Raw genomic sequence first — 18,545 nt, forward strand, 5'->3', positions numbered from 1 at the left:
TTTCAGAAATTTTAGGCGCAAAATTTTTTCTGTTTAAATCTACCTATTTGCGTGAATATGTTCACTTTCGAAACTGAAACAAGTTAAAAATGATTTACGATTTTCCATGAATGATTCCATTTTGGCTACTCTTAAGAGAACATATTTGACTAACACAGCGAGATAGATACTTCTTTGATAGTTCCTCCAATCACAACATATAAACCAAAATAATTTTTAATTTCTCGTGTTGTTAATTACAGTGGATTAAACCTACTGGGGATACTACTTAAAAAAGATGCATCATTAAAAGTACCTCCTGGGTGATGTGGAAATCTATTAAGAATCTGTCATTTGATTATTGAAACTGCCTACATCAATAAAGTAGATTGGTATATAAGTACAGGTATATCTTTCATGTAAAAAAAATGGTAAATATTATTGTATTTGTACGCATATTTAATTTTAGCAGCAGAACTACAATATGGAAAATAATACTGCAATTTGCGTACTTTTAATAGTTACAAATTCAATACACAGGGCCATACTACTATTCTTTTATACAGAGTTTTTCTCTAACAGCGGAACATAGGATTGTGTTATTTAACTATAGCAATGAAGCACTTACTACACATTATTATAATTAATAAAAGCGTAGATAGTTACAATTTAATGGTTATTTTAGTTTAATTGCTTTTATTATTCATTATAAATGTCATTTTACTCAATTAATCTTGGTTACTACGTTTAATATTTAAATTAAATGGAAAACAGTAATTTGACTATAGTAAAATTTACTATAGTCAAATAACACGAATCTCCTATGTTCCGCTGTTAGAGAAAAACCCTGTAGATCGAATAAATTTAATGTTTATTAAAATCAAATAATTACATTAGTGTAACACTTTCGGCTTATATTATTTTGTAATAGTATATTTAAAATGACGTTAAGCCTATAAATGGTACATAATTTATACTAATGTAACATTTTTATTCATATGGAATTTTTTCAGCATAAACGCAATAATACTATTACTGATAAACATTAATTTGGTGCCACGTGTTTTATCTGAACCATAATAATTACGTGCGCCGCACTTGGCTTAGGCTTGCGCGCGCAGCTACGACCAGCGACTGCGAGCCCACGTGACTTGGTGGAGGGGATAGAGCTTGGAAATCAGCCGAAAGTTGCAAGCCATTCCGAGCCCTGCCCTAGGTTCAACGCTACCAAACTCAATAGTGGGATTCTGTAACTCTTAGCGACAACTTTCGGTATCGTTAAGTCCAGTTACCGACAGAAATCGCTAAGTGAGATTCTGTAACTCAGAGTCAGTAATGACTGTCGCTTGTAATGTCGGTACTGTCGGTAACCTACCGATTCCTACCGAATAAACGTACCTTTCTCCTTTTTAAAAAAACTCTCAGTTCAATCTTAGTTAGGCGACGGAGTTATGAACAATTGAAGTTATTATAAATTGTACTAAACCGAATCATTTAGCTGAGAATTGATATTTCACTGAGTTTTTTATTGAAAGGAAAACTAATTATATCGTTATAATTTAACAACGACCGAGATAGATGTCGCTAGAGGTTCAACGGTACTAATATAAAATTTATCCGACGAATAACTTTAATAAACCTTTGCTTTTCCTTGGACGCATTCTACCAAAAACTCACAATAATCGTAATAAATAATATATACCACATCAACTATTATATTGTGAGTGTTTTTGACCTCAAGTGGGTTAAACCCCTTAACGACAGCTGTCGGTATCGCTAACTACCGACAGTTATCGCTTGCGCTAACGAATGAGCGATTCTGTAACTTTAGCTTTACGACAATAGTCGGTGCAACTCATATTTGTACGATAACGATAAAATTCGTTAAGGTTCTAGGGAAGTTGATAATATTGGTGTATTTAATACCAAACGAAATAGGAATTTTTGTGTTACTTGACTATATCAATTTTGACTATAGCAATTCATACTATAGCAAAATTATCATATTTTATTTAAAAGAAGTATTAAAACGTAAGTATATTTTAATGAAAATAAGTATTAAAGATTAATATTTTAACATTTTTTTGAGTCAGGCAATGTACAGTTAGTGCCTGTGTGCTATAGTTAAATAATACAATTAATTCTATATTTTAGGGAAAACCTCTGCATATATGTATATATATATATATAGTTATTTTTAAATATAAAAATTGGAAAAATATTAAATTTTATTTCCTACGATTTTTACTGTAAGCCTTAATTTATAAAGAAAATTTATTGTAGGTACTTTTTTGTGATTTCTAAATATTAATTTAAGAAATATTTGTGACATTCATTATATTTACTTTCTCGGTAAACATCTACCGACGCCTATCACGGTCGTCGTTAAGTTAATGATAGAATTCGGTAGCGACCGACATTTTTAACGACAATTATCGAAAACTTTGTGTTACATAATCGCTCTTAGCAATATCTCTCGGTAACTCGATTCAATTACCGAAAGTTGTCGATAACTAGTTACTGAATCCATATAGACGGAAGTTACAGAATCGCTCTTTTCGTTACTGCAAGCGACAACTATCGGTAGTTAGCGATACCGACAATCATCGCTGGGAAATTACAGAACCCCAGCACAGCTTACGATTAGTCAGCTAAAGTAGTATACTTCCCGTTATATGTACTATACTCAGTATAATTTACTTAGTATAGTATATATATGTCACGGGAAGTATACTATTTTTAGCTGGCTAATCGGAAGCCAGGCTTGGTGGCCGCGTTAGGCTCAAAACACACATATTTTTAAGATATGGTCGGATTACCGTACAATCACGTACGGTATTGATACTAAGACCGTATACTGTATTTTAGCTTTATTTACCGTACTTTTACGGACAAGACCGTATTTATGGCAACACTGAATGGAAATCTGCAAGGTTGAATTATCATCTGTGACGAAGTTCCCCGTTACGTATACGAGATACCGAATAAAAAGTATAAAAGCTACCGAACAGTGGATATTATTAATCCCTACGTTACCGACTCGTGAGATAGGCTTACGAGTAGATTATAGCTAACGTCAAGGATAGACCCCGTCGACAGGAAGAGGCCCGGATGAAAAGACCGGCCCTCCAGTAAACGATGTCCAGGTTACCTTGAGAAGTAAGGCAGGGCCATGCCAAACAACCCAGGCAACCTAAGATAAGGAGAAGCGGCCTCGGGGAGTCCTAAAAGAATGACCGTGTCTATAAGTCCCCACGAGGAGAGGAGATAGAACATCGAGTCTGGCTTGAACGTTGGTTACGCGCTTCAAGCAAACTGCGCAAATGTTGTGCGCTAACTGCCAATAGCAGGCAGTCGAAACGCGACCGTGGGACCGTGCTGATGTGTCCGTGCGTGCTGGTGAGCGCGTGACGCGGCACTCAGCAGCCATGGGTCGGCTCGTGTACGTGAGGCGTGTGCTATAGGCCAGCCTGCACGTACGTCACGACTGGATACCGGCCAATGCATAGTGGGTTGTGCAGGGGCGTAGTTAGCCCATTGGAATGTGTCCCGGTGCCCTCCGTAATCCCATAGGCTTGCGCTATGGCTGGACGGGCCGCTTACATTGCCTCCATGGCGGTCCGCTCCTGGCAAACACTATGCTTGGCAATGATACCGCATGTTCCCGCACTCCTCACCACCACCTGTGTGTGGGTGGTGAGGGATAAATATATGCCCCTCGGCAGGTAGGTCTGCGAGGCTCGGACTTCCGTAAGGAACCCTCCCCTCTCTCCACGACCTAGCATACTGAGCGACCCTGGCTACCGCCACCGTCCAAATGCATGGCCGCAGGGCCGTATAAGATGCATAGAGAATGGAGTCGAAAGACTCAAATGATAACGTAGGGCTGTTGGCCACCCAACTGACCAACTGGCGCCCTGATACCGATAGATAAGGACGGGCGAAGGTAATGGGAAAATCCGTAGTGTGAGTGGCCCCTTACACTGACGGGAATAACGTTACACATCAAAGGACATTATTGTAAAACGATTTTGTCAGCAACTCAAAGCAATTTGACAATTTAAAAACACAAATTATGAAGTTATTGCACTCATTTTTAACTGTAATCCATAAATACATAAATTAAAATTATTTTATAGAATAAAATTTTTTTATCCTTCTTCGCACGAGATATCTAGTTGATACAACATATTGGAAAAAAATTAAAATTTCAAATATATTCATACTTTGGTCAACATCTACTCCCCGAGTAACTATCAATTGCTTCTTTGTCAGGAAAACATTTAAAATATAAACATTTTTTGTATTTTAGTACGATTCATTTACCAAAAAAATACTTTTTAATCTTTAAAGGGCTGGGGTTGTCACATATGTGGCCTGTAGCTAGTTTATTTATAGGATGTAACAGCAATGATGTTTTTTAATTTTAACCACATATTCTTGAGGCTAATCTAAGTAAAAATGTCCTATACCATGACATCTGTAAAAGCATCATTGCTAAGATAAATCAAATTTAAACCGGTGAATCAGGGCTTTGATTCAATGGAAAAATTACTTTACTCTCACTTTCGTTGACAACTTCCCTTCAAAAAACAAAAAAAGTTTATACTTCTCTGTTGTTCCGTATTGTCGTATGCGCACACATGCAACTACACTGATTATCAATATTACACATTTAAAGTCCTACATTTCTGATCCAGGCGCTGTATGAAATTTTTGTTCTGCCTATTTTCAATCATATTCTCAGAAACGCTTATTAAGTTGAAAATTCTGGACAACAATACGGTCGTTCTTTGTAAATTAATTTTGAGGTCATTTTATCTGTTCGATGACGTGCTTTATGAACTGCTCTAACTAATAAGGTAATCAACAAAAATGTTATATTAAAAAAGCAATTTGAAGACATCTTTTTGTATCACTTCTCGAGAATCTTACTGTTCTATTACATACAACAGATTGCTACCTTATTGAAAGAGCAAAATGACTTGAAAATCGGTTTTAATGCAAACAATGGCATAGTCGTATCTTGAAATTTTGATCGAAGTGGAGAGCTTTAAGGATTCATTTGAGAATAAATAAGCCTCCTTTTATTTTATGAAAAGACAAGCCACAATATTAAAAATAATGTTTTATTATTGCTGCAGAGGATTCATATTTTTTGCATGCTCTTCGGTACGAAAGCTTTCCAGATATGTTAGGAAATACTTAAGCTTGCCTATTCTACTTTTATTACAATTTCCTTGCTGAATTGGTAAATATTTCATTCAGCATCACGTCACCTTCTATTCACTATAAAATAGAATCGCATCTCGAAATTGGCTAGTTTTACTGGCAAGTGCATTTTTGCAGGCAGTATGTAAAAATTACTAAATAAAAAAAATGTATATTCTACGGCATATAGAAAAAATTATTCTTAATTTTTTGGTTTGTATTTTCATAGAATAGATGAATGTTTATTTATTCTTAAACGGATCCCTCAAGCTCTCCATGTAGGTCGAAATTTCCAGATAAGACTATGGCATTAGTTGAAAACCTATTTTTAAGTATTTTGCTCTTCCAATGATGCAACAAACTGTTTTATTTCATAAAACAGTAAGATTTTCAAAAACCGGAAAAAATACGACTTCTTATAATACCTTTTTTAATATAATACTCATTTCTTGACTATCTTTGAGCAGTTCATATGTCGCGTCACCGAATAGATAAACCGACTTGAAAATTAGTCTACGAATAACGCCGTATCGTTATCCAGATTTTTCAATTAAATGGTTGTTGTCGAAGGTCCATTTAAAATTAGGCAGAAAATAAATTTCATCGGCACAGGGATCAGGAATGTAAGACATTAGGAAGTAATATTAATAATCGGCGTAGTTGCGTGCGTGTGTGTGTATGCGTGTACGACAATACGGATCGACAGAAAAGTACAAAATTCTTTTGTTTCTTGAAGGGGAACTGTCAACGAAAGTGAAAGTTTAGTCATTTTTCCGTTGAATCAAAGCCCTGATTTATAAGTTTAAAATTGATTTATCTCAGCAATGATGCTTTTCCGGACCTTATAGTATAGGACTTTTCCACTTAGTTTAATCCCAAGAATGTGTTTAAAATTAAAAACATCATTGCTGATAGACATCCTGTATACATAACCTATACTAAAAATTTCACTCTTGTGAAATAATTTCTTTTTAATTAAAATATTTAAATAAAATGGATATAATTTTGGTCGTGTAATTGGGTTTCCCTTCTTAAATGTACGTTTCGTAGCATATATTATCAGCTATCAAAATCTTTAAAATTAATGCAGCACGAATGGTTATGCATAGGGATCAGCTAGAGAAAATGGGCACTGGAAAGTTTCATTCGTAATTATGATGAAAGTAAATGTCCGATAGTGCCTGATTTTCTCACATGTAAGGAATATATAATTTCCTATTTAGGTCTGAAGGGTGAATGATGTAGCTTTAAAAATTTCGGACTTATACATTTTTGAAAGAACACTAAATTTTCCAGTCTTTTAAATTATCTCCGCTTCTAATTATCGCATCAAGGCGCTCATGATTTCATTTTTTAGATATTTTCTTTCTTTACATTTTATTTGTTGTAAATATTCAGATTACTCCACCGGTTTAAAAGTTACAAGCCAAAATCTCAGAAAACATGATTTTTAGCATTAAATTGTTTATAATGAAGTTCTCGCTTAACAACTCGAGTGAAAAACATATATGAATCTGGGCGTCCGTATATAAATAACAATGCTACTCGCCTCCTGTTAGTATTTCTGCCGTGCAAAATGCTCTATTGACTGGCTTAGTATAATATTAGGATTCACCGAAGCCACTTCTCCATATCTCAGGTTGCTTTGCATGGCCCCGCCTTGCTTCCTAGAGCAACATGAAACTTTCCTCGTGGAGCGCCAGACTTTTCATCTGGACTTCTGTTAGTCAACGAAATTGATCGGAAACGTTTTATCTATAATCTATTCGTGATCCTATCTCACGAGTCGGTATCGTAAGATTTCATAATAGCCTATACTCGGTATCTATCATTGTATTTATTCGGCATCTTGCATACGCACCGAGGAACTTCGTTAAAAAATTTTCATGACAAAACATTCAGTAGATAAGTCACAATAAAATAAAAACTAAAAACATGACTTTTTTATTATATAGTAAATTTTTGAGTTAGCCATATACAATTATAAGAAAAGCTTTATCTTTTGAAATAGAAATCCACCAGTCAAACGGTTTTTAAAAAAGCAATAATAGCTCTTTTATCCGGTTAAGCCCATTTTTTAAAATTAATATACTACTTACAGATTTAATCCCATTCCAATAGCGTCTGTTGCTACTAATACTTTACACGGGTTTTTAGGGTCATTAAATTTAGCTGCTTGCGCCAATTTGGTAGATGGTGGCAAACTGCCATATATTACAGCAACTGGAATTCCTATGGATTCAATTTTTTGAGATACAGAATATATATCATGCTTACTAAAGCATACTATACAATCTCCAGGTTCTACATTTGTTAAAAATCCAAGCGCCTGTTCTTCGACTCGTAACTCAGTTAACCGCTCATATTTATGAATTTCCACCTCTTCACATGTAGTAGCACATATTGATTGTATCTGTAAAAAAACGAGTTATTCTCATTATGACATTTTACACATCCACTAAGTAGATCATGCAGATAAAAAATTGCAAAGCGTTATGATGCAAAATGTAATTACATCAAAAAGGGGTTATTTCTTGATGGATTAATTGTTTCCAACGTGATTTGAAATCACCAGAAGCTGTTCTAACGATTAAATAAATCTCAAATTATATGAAACAAACAATATATTTCTTTCATTACTAAAAAAATTGGAAGACTATGCTGCAGTTAAAAGAAAAAAATAATAATCTAATCACTTTTAAAACAAAAGTCAACACAATGAACCTAATGATTTGTGTAAATTGTAAACGAAATTGCTTCAATTACGACTAAATATATGGAGAAAAATGGCTCTGATTAGTACTGACAAAATAGCGCAAGCCGATGTTATGTTAGTAAAAGAAAAAGAGAGAGAGAGAGAAGGAGAAAATGGTATAAAATAGACCAGTTTTCTTATTGCATAATATGGTAAATATGTTGAGAAAAAAGATGAAAACTTTATATCAAATAATACTATTAGTAAATATATAACTTCCCCTCACATCAGGTGCTTTTAAATTAACCAAAAATTTGGCATTATTAGAAACAAATGACACGTTACATGTTATGTAAAGGTCATTCCATGTCAAAACGGATAAATTTCGAAGTATAATAGCAAATTCTTGTTAAATAAAATACATTAAAATGTAAGAAAATACCAGACTTTTGGCGCAAGTTAGAGTGAAAAATCTTTTTTTATTTCGAAGATACGAGCAGTCTAAATTTGCCTTTTCGCTGTTTTTGGTAAAAAAATATGTAATCCTTGAAAATTCATATCTCTTAGACGAAATAAGATAAATGACTCTAACTGGAACCAAAATACTCAGGAAGAGATCAATGTTTTATTAAAATAAAAAAAACATGGTTATAAATTTTGAACACCGTTAGCAATTATACTAAACATTTGAATTTACGAATGTGTTGTTATACTCTCACGATTATAAAAAAATATCAGAAATGTTCTTGAGCTCTCTATAGAGAAAAAAATTAAAATTCGGATACTCATTTAGTTTTTATAGCGAAAAAAAAATTTATCATTACGTGCACGGCCTGAAGCGTCGCACGGTAGTATGGATTATGGCACAAGGATATTATGACCCTAAAGGATTTTGTCCCGAAAAACAGCTATGTTCAGATTACTGAACGCCGAGATTATAAGGTTACCGACGATTACCCACAATTCTGTTAATTATAACTAGATACTAGGTAGGTAACGCAGTTCGCATGAATGGAGTATGTAATTACTGGGTACAACAATAATAGTACTGATTATTTCGCGAAGTATGTAGTTTAGGAAAAAATGTTTATTGATCTTTTAAAAAGTACTTTCACAAATCTATCAGATGGTGTCACTAAATTAATCTTGAAAGGAGTTTTCAATATCATATGAAGGGCACATGAAATTTTTCAAATGAGAACCCCTATTTTTTATTACATATTTTCCTATAGATTATTTCAATAAGCTTTTTAAAATACTATTTGCATTCATAATTTCACGAAACATCGACGAGGCATTTTGATGCAAAATTTGTGTGAATAAAGTAAGCGAATACCTATAAGTATGTATGAACAGGTACCGCGTATTCTATATATTTATTGAAACACACTTTTACACGCGTTATTTCAATATGCAATAACGCGTGTAAAAGTGTGTTTCAATAAATATATAGTATACGCGGTACCTGTTCATACATACTTATAGGTATTCGCTTACTTTATTCACACAAATTTTGCATCAAAATGCCTCGTCGATGTTTCGTGAAATTATGAATGCAAATAGTATTTTAAAAAGCTTATTGAAATAATCTATAGGAAAATATGTAATAAAAAATAGGGGTTCTCATTTGAAAAATTTCATGTGCCCTTCATATGATATTGAAAACTCCTTTCAAGATTAATTTAGTGACACCATCTGATAGATTTGTGAAAGTACTTTTTAAAAGATCAATAAACATTTTTTCCTAAAATACATACTTCGCGAAATAATCAGTACTATTATTGTTGTACCCAGTAATTACATACTCCATTCATGCGAACTGCGTTATCTACCTAGTGTCTAGTTATAATTAACAGAATTGTGGGTAATCGTCGGTAACCTTATAACCTCGGCGTTCAGTAATCTGAACATAGTTGTTTTTCGGGACAAAATTCTTTTGGATCTTAATTTCCTTGTGCCCAAATTCACTTTGGTATAAAATACCTTTGTGCCATAATCCATACTACCTGTTTGTTGCACAGTCGGGCAAAAACAATTTCCAGCGGTCAATTTCATAAGAAACTTAATAGTGTTTCGGTGGCAAGTACGTACCGCCGAGCGTTACCGTGTAATGTATACAGCAAATTTGGTCGTTCCAATTTTCAAACCGGTTTATCTCCGTGAATGATCTGTTGTCATAACTTAGTTAAAGTTTTCCTTAAAATGGTTTGGAAATGCTTTCATATGAGCCCATAAACATAAAAAATAGTTCATGCAATTCAGAAATCTCATACTCTTTTATATACATATATATATATATGCCAAAAGTAAGATTAGATCTAGTTTCTTCTTCCGACGCCTGAATGATTATTTCGACCTGATGTCGGCCGAAGAATTGACGTCATTTTCTCACTACTGCCAACCTAATTTTTAGCTATCAGAATACTATCCGCTGCTATGTCAATAGTAAGGTTATGTTTATTGTGATAATGTTCTTCGCACAAATAATAATTAAATATATTGTGATTTTGAATTTGTCAATTTTTTAAATTTAAAAAAAATTCAAGTAATAATGGTAAAAGGAGAACACAATTAGATAAATATAATACTATAATTTACAATGCAGGGTGCAATTTACTTTGTGGTACACTCTGGGAAATCGAATCGTTCCAAAATGTAAACACAATTTAAAGGTGCTTAGTTAGCTAGTGGACAAGACTTTTCCACATTGCGCAGCCTACCTGGCCTAGTACCGAGTCCCAAGCAATAAACAGAGGGCAATAAACCGACCGAAAATGACTAACCCTTATATACCTGTACTCGAATGATCAATAAAAATTCTAATTTTAATATTATTAATTAAACATTTTTAAAACTGTTATCAATACATTGCTTTTATTTTTAAGATGAGAATGAGCCCAAACACGAGGCTAATCGGACGATTATTTCTGTATTAGGTGTATCCTGTAGTTCATATTTTATTAAATTTTAATGAAACCATATTTTATTTTGTATATCTTGTAACCGGACAAAAAAAATACGGTTTCGATCGGTTACATAGATTTTGATTTCCGCGCCGCCAGTAGTGCGGTGGCCCAAGTGGGCGTGGGCCCGGACCTGAATCGATCAATGGATCGATGCGAAAAACTAGTTGCGCCGGCCCTGGGCGCGCCCGCGCCCTTCTTCTTTTCAGGACTCGAGCGAGGTGAACCCCGTTGCCTCGTGGCACTTTTTCGATACCCCTGGACACGGTCAGGCCAAAACAAGGAACCAAGTAAAAAAGGAGAAAAGCCAAGGTAAGTGGGAACAAAATCTATTAACCTAACCTATAGGCGCCAGGATTACTCCTTTGGCTTATTTGCTTTTCGTAATCTATGCGAAAGCTTCTTCTCTTGGCGGGGCGTAGTGAGGACTGTTGCTGATGGTGGAGGAATTTTATTGGGGGTTCAGGGTAGCATGTGAACCACATAGGTGGTAGAATATGAACTCATGCTGCTGACATCCAGTTTGGTGAAGGTGAATTGTAATTGAGAAGGCTAATAGGAGATTAATTAGCATAATATAAAGACAATCACCTAGTGGGACCCTCTCCCATCAGCAGTAGGCTACGTAGCCTGTCAGGCAAGAGAAAAGAGAGGTACAAGGCAAGTACCTGGGGCAAGCGAAGCCCAAATATTCTTTCCAACAGGTCCTGGAGAGTTATGTGCAAACAATCCAGTATAAGAAATAGTATTAACTGACAAGCCAGTCAGTAGTAGGAAATATACCAAAGGAACATTGCTCGAAGTGGGTACTCATCAGAGAAACCAGCCTTGGGTGGGTTACGCAGTAGTCCCATATGAATAGAGGGACAATGCGAATAGAGAAATATACTGCGAAGGACCAGAGAAGGCATTAATGAGGCCACTCCACCAGCCTACAAATAATCCAGGACAGTGTAGTGAAAACTTAAGCAGCTAGTTAACTAAAGGAACCTTATACAATTTGGATAGCGTAGACTCATGTACCTTGCAACTGCATTGTAATTATATTAATGTCTAATATGTTGTACTAAATAGGAAGTTGCAAGGTGTTAAAATGTACAAAATGATCATAATTGTTTTGACTAGTATAGAGTAGTATGTTTGAATATAAAGGAGCAGAATAATAAATAGTAAAGATTGGAAGTTAATATTCACTCTAATTTAATTGTACTTGTTAAATGCCTGGGCAGGGCCCAAACCTGAGAGAGCTCAAGCCGGGAAGGCCGCAGACTGGTCTATATTAAAATAGGCCTGGCGCCCAAAACTTTAAAAGTATTAAATCATCAAGTCCGTGTGCATTGTGCTTATCTAGTGTTCACTCGCCTTTCCCTTAGTGAATATCCGCGATAGGTTACAAATGGCGCCCAACGTGGGGCCCACGCATTAAAATAACAGGGGAAGAAGTACAAGGAAGCTCTGAAAACTGACTGGCTGGTAAAAAATTAGAAATTTGTTTTAGTGATAGAAATGTCTTGTTGAAATAGACAGAGATATTATTTGCTGCTGTAAAGCGCGAATAATAGTATAAGTTGTACACTGGATTCTTTGCACATTGAAATACCCTTGAAACCTGTCGTTATTATACATTTGTGGATTGAATGAGGCCATAATAAGAAATTGTAAATAGTTATGTATGGCCTGATTCAAAGAGAGACCAAAGTGGCCTTGAACGACCTAATGAATAAACGATGTTGGCATTCAACACTGTTTATTTAGAAAAAGAATTATGAGGATAAATAATTCTCAAAGTCGAAAATGTATAATAATTGATCCTTGCCAGGTTGGGATGGTACTTAATTGAATGTGTTTTGCTTATTGTTTATTTGAGATTTTTTTTAATACTTTGGATTGCAACGCATTTATTGTTAACATTAGCATCAAAATTTAACAAAGATTAGTTAGTGTAAGGCGCTAAGTGAGTTGCCGGTGTCCATTAATTGCTACCCATAACACTGCTTGTTAATATTGCACATGAATGACATGACCCTATGCTTTTTGTGGAAAGTGAGTGGCTTATAGTTTAGGTTAAGAAAATTTTCTTTACAGAAGCATTTACTCACAATGGGCTAAGGTAGGCTACAAAAGACGCTGTGCGGGTACTCATTTCTTGTTTTAGGCTACTTAACAGAAAATTGTAAGATCTAAATAAAGAATCGAATCCCTTTTCCCTATTAGAACTTAGTATTTTAGGAAAATAAGGCGTATAATTGTCGACCTAGCGTCATGATGCATTCACCTAATAGTGTTGGGCGTGAGGAGAGAGCTCGGTCGCGTAGTGATTCGCGTGCGGCCTGGGAGAGATTGTCCCAGGAGGTAGCAGAATTACCTTACGGACAATTAATATCTCAGATGCGTAGCCAACGGTTAACAACAGAAGGTAAGGTCCAGAAACTGAGGGATCGTCTCACTCGATTCAGGATTCGCCAGGAATGGGGCTCAACAGCGGTAAAATGGGATCCAAGGAAAGACGAAGAGCAGATAGTGGATACACCAAGAGAAGAAGAAGCTGGAGAAGAGGCAGCCGGACCAGCGATGCCTGCACCTACAGGAATGACATTAGGAAATGATTCCTTAAACTTCCTAAGCGGTACAGTACTGAGTTCGTCAAGGGCTGTGACCACAGTCATCACAACAATGGCTTCGCCTTCAGCTGGAGTACGACTCTCTACGTCTGTCATCGGTTGTATCACTACCGCTGCTCCAAGCAGGGTTTCTCCTAGTGAGGTGGCAACGGCCTTTGCCATTAATTCCAATCTGCAGAAGGTTTCACAGGTAGTGGGAACTTGGCCTGATCCTTATAGGCTACCAATTGCGCCTGCACATCTTGCAGGACAAAATCCGCCTATACAGATCCAAACCTTGAGGGAAGTTTCAATTCCATTAGTGGAGAACAGGGCCAGTTTAGAAGAAGAAATTGCAGAGGTGGCAAGGCATACCGTGGACGAGTTTAAACGTCGATCATTTGAAGCGCGTGAGAGACACGAACTAGAAGAGGCGACGCGCCTATCGGTATTGAGACTGGAGCAGGATAGGTTGTCCCCGACGAGATCACGATATACAGGGACTGTGAAGAAATTACCTATTAATCCAGCGCCTCTGCATCATTCGACCAGAGTTCCTGCCTTGGATTGTAAAGGCCACGGACAGCCTGGTAAAGGAAATTCGCCAAGGAAATGGCGTGAGCCAAGCAGTAGAAAAATGAATACTCATTTTAGTACAGAATCAGCCGACTCCGAGGACTTTACGGATGCTCTCTCGCAGGATATAGGGCGAGAAAAGAAGAGAGATGATCGCCAAAGAAATCGACATGACCGCCAAGCAGTATCATCGAGGAGGAGTAAGCAGATCTATAAGAAGTCTTTTTGCCAACGAGACAACACAGATAGTGACGACAGTAACAGTAGCGATTATTCCTTACTCCGTACGACAAATGGGCGACGTAATTCGCCACGGGATTACTCACAGTCCAGTGAGGGGGAAGATCGAAATAATGATAACCGATCAGCTGATCTGAGAGGAAGATGGCACAACCAAAACAATCATCGAAGAAGGAGACACAGCACTGCTAGGTCTGACCGACAAAGTTCAAACTCAAGAACTAGAAGTTCCAGGTCAAAGGCGGTAGACGCTCTCCACAAATGGCATATTTCATATAGTAATGAACAAAAAGAAAGTGCCGACGCATTCATCGAGCGATTGGAACGTTGTCAGAAAGGATCGGGAACTAGTCGTCATCATCTGCTTCATGCGTTGCCAGTAGTGCTTAAAGATCAGGCCGAGAAATGATATCGCCTTGTTGGTTGTCAGGCCCGATCATGGAAGGACTTCTTGGAAAATTTTAAAAAGAGATTCCAAACACAGGAGTACCGTAGGAAGATACTAGATCAGGCCAAGGGAAGGATGCAAGCAGATGGGGAAAATATAGTGGAATTTTTGGAAAACATGGAAACCATCTTCTCCTACCTACAACCCCCACTAAAAGAACGTCGACGCCTGGATCTAGTTTATGAAAATCTGCGACCGGCGTATACCAACAGACTTCTGCGGAGCCAATTTGCCTCTTACGAAGAACTTATTGACTTGGGCCAGGAATTGGAGGATCATTGGGCCAAAGAGCGACGGCGAAAAGGCAAAACTCAGGCTGATCGCGTGCCTGTGCCTAGTGCGGTGTACCACGGCGGAGAGAAAACTGGAAGTAGATGTGCTGCAGTGACCACGGAATCGGCCACCGAAGAAGGGTCGGGTGAAAAGGTCGATAAGCAGAAAAAGGCTTCCAAGACTAAGAAGAAACAGCCTGAGAGTTATACCTCCAAGAAGGAAGTGGAAGTAGCGGCGACGGAAGAGAAACCGGGGACGGGAGTACGATTGGAAACTAAACTGCCACCTTCGCTAGCAGAGGGAGCACAAGTAATCCAAATTCCCGCTTCAACGCAGCCCCAATTCATTGTGCTGCAGGCGCCTTTCGTACGCGGGAAACCGAGTTCTTTTCGAGGTGGAGGTCCAGGCTTAGGAAACAGAAGTCAGAGGCCCTGCTACAATTGTGGACAAGTGGGACACTGGAAGAATTCATGCCCACAACCCCGGCGGAACCGCAATGGATCGGGACCTACGGAGCAGAACGCAAATAGCCAAGTAGCAGCGGGAAACTCGAGGCGAGGCGAGAGCCAGGGGTCATCTCCGCCTCAGAATTAAATAACGAAGGCCCAAGATTATCACCACCAGTTTCAGATTCTACCAAAGTTCAACCAACACTCCAGGAAGATACTTATAGGGAAGGTGAACAAGCAGTAAATCCAGTACAAGTAATAAAGATACATTGTCCCAAGGTGGTTCCAGAGGAGGTTCCGGAACAGGATAGGAGAGGTTATGTCCGCCTGTCGCTGGTTGGCCAAGAAATATATGGCCTGATCGACACAGGCGCCGAGCGTACCTTTGTTGGTGCGAGCGCTGCGCGGCTGCTCTCTCCTCGCGCGGGCAATGCGGTAACAGCGGCAGTCAAAGTGGCTGATGGCCAGTCGCGAGAAATTGTTAAGGAAGTTCCATTGTTTTGGACTCTGAACAATAAGTCGGCGGAGCTCAATGTATTAATCGCTCCTTCCCTTAACACAAATTGCGTGCTAGGAGTAGATTTTTTGAGGAAATTTGCCATCAGCCTAGATGCGGAAAATGAGACTTTGTGTCTCGAACAAGGATCTGCGAGCCCGTATGTATTACCCGGTATGCTAAGTGAGCCTTTAAGTAGTCTAAGAATAGTCGCCGAAATTGCGCCTGATGCGAAAGAGAAACCAAAAGAATCTCACATTTCGGTTCGACCTTATATTTGGTTAAGCGTGTGCGGTAAGAACTTGAAAGCGTTGGTAGATACTGGTGCAGCGAGATCGTATGTCGGTGCGAAGTTACTGCCCTCTCTTGAACACTGCCTAAACCGAGCGAATGGTGGGCAGATGAGGCTGGGAGACGGTAGCTTCAGTGAGGTGACTGGGAGCGTGTGGTGGGTCCTAAGTATTGATAATTTACAGCGGACTCTACAAATACGTGTTGCCCCGTGTCTCGACTACGATTGCATTTTAGGAATGGAGTTTATCCGTCAATTCGGCTTACGGATAGATTTGCAGCATTTTAGATGGAGGACAAAGAATGGATCTTGGCACTCTTTCATAGGGCCTAGGCCACAGAGGATGGAGTATGGCATGGAGTCCGACTGCGCGGCTTTAGAAGAGTTAACAGAAACTCAACAAGATGTCGTCGAGGGATTCAAAATGACTCACGCCACTCCAATTCAAGAGGTGCCCCGGATCACGCCATTGGTGAAACATAGGATCGAACTATTGGATAGTCGACCAATTCGACAACGAGCCAGGCGTATTTCGCCCAAATTATATGAGGCAGTCCATCATGAGGTAGATAAAATGTTGACAAATGAGATAATAGAACTTTCAGAAAGTGCCTGGGCAAGCTGTCCCGTGATTGTACTCAAACCCAATGGAAAACACAGGTTTTGCGTGGACTTTCGTGCAGTAAATGCTGTAACGAAAAAGGACGCATATCCTATTCCTCATATAGAAACCATCCTGGACAAACTAAGGTCAGCAAGGTATATATCAACCATAGACTTGAGCCAGGCCTATTTTCAGGTGGAATTAGAGGACGAAAGTAAGGAAATTACGGCCTTCATTGTCCCAGGAAAAGGATTATATCAATTTAGGCGTATGCCGTTTGGCTTGACCAACGCGCCTGCGACATTTCAACGCCTAATGGACCGACTGATAGGGCCTGAACTGGATCCAGTAGCGTTTGCATATTTGGATGATGTGATCATAATCACAAAAACATTTAAGGAGCACATGGAATGGCTTCAGAAAGTTGTGACTATCATTCAGCGGGCCAATTTGGAAATCAATTGGGAGAAAAGCAAGTTTTGCCGTAGCGAGATTCCGTTTCTCGGGTACGTGATTAGTAAAAATGGATTGTCAACCGACCAAGAGAAAGTGCGACCAATACTGGAATATCCGCCTCCTAGTAATCTGAAACAATTGAGACGTTTTCTAGGTATGATCGGATGGTATGCAAAATTCCTTCCAGATGCTTCTAAGGACAAGATTCCGCTGGTAACCCTGCTAAAGAAGGACGTAAAATGGACCTGGGGCGAGCAGCAGGACGAGTCATTTCGGAGGCTGAAGGAAGCTTTATGTAATGCACCAGTGTTGGCACGTCCAGATTTTACCAAACCGTTTATGGTACAGACTGATGCGAGTGATTTCGCGATAGGAGCGGTGTTGGTACAGGAAGTCGAGGGTGAGGAACACCCCGTTGTGTACATAAATCGAGTATTAAGTGCTGCCGAACGCAAATATACAGTCACGGAGAAAGAGTGCCTGGCTGTTGTTTGGGCGATCAAGAAACTACGCCCCTATCTAGAGGGATACGAGTTTACTGTAGTGACGGATCACAGTAGCTTAAAGTGGCTCCATCACCTCAAGGATCCAGCAGGTAGATTGGCCCGATGGGCGCTTTCCTTACAAGCACATAAATATACCATAGTGCACCGTAAGGGAGCTCTTAATTACGTCCCGGATGCCTTGTCTCGTGTGTGGGAAGATCAACTGGACAAGTGTAATGATTCTCAAGAAGCAATGGCTACTGTAGATGAGCCCAAGGATGAATGGTACACTAGGCGTATCATCAACATCAAGAAACACGCTAAAACCTATCCGGATTGGCGGGTAGAGGGAGGACGACTCTACTGTCATAGGCCAAATGCTCAGCATGAAATCATTGGAGTTGATCAGGACAGTTGGAAACTGGTGTTGCCTGAGTCCAAGCGAAGGCAGGCTATGGTAAAGGCGCACGACGACCCGTCAGCTGCACACTTGGGAGCAGAAAAGACTATCAACCGTTTATTAGTGAATGTGTATTGGCCGGGACTACACCGTGATGTGCGAAACTATGTGCGTTCTTGTGTAGTGTGTCAACAAAACAAAGTTTCACAAGTTGGACCATGCGGACATATGGGAAATAGGGTTTATGAACGTCCTTGGACAGTGGTATCTGCCGACGTCATGGGTCCCCTACCTCCTAGTAAGTCGCAGTGTAAATATATAGTGGTTTTCTTAGACAATTTTAGTCGATGGGTGGAGATCCAAGCGTTGCGAAAAGCG

The 18,545-nt window shown here is 38.6% G+C and overlaps 1 protein-coding gene across 1 annotated transcript in view; it reads right to left on the minus strand.

Annotated features, from left to right (window-relative positions):
- The window catches only part of Suv3 (Suv3 helicase), a 254,617-nt gene that overhangs the window by 163,327 nt on the left and 72,745 nt on the right, over nt 1–18,545 (minus strand). The window contains exon 6 of the mRNA XM_066731491.1: nt 7,290–7,603. Coding sequence (XP_066587588.1) covers nt 7,290–7,603 — 314 coding nt within the window. The remainder of the gene's footprint in view (nt 1–7,289; nt 7,604–18,545) is intronic.

Source organism: Prorops nasuta, unplaced genomic scaffold (genome assembly GCF_024137725.1).
Source record: "Prorops nasuta isolate Cenicafe-Biocafe unplaced genomic scaffold, Cenicafe_Pnas_1.2 PNAS00009, whole genome shotgun sequence".
Classification (NCBI taxonomy): Eukaryota; Metazoa; Arthropoda; class Insecta; order Hymenoptera; family Bethylidae; genus Prorops; species Prorops nasuta.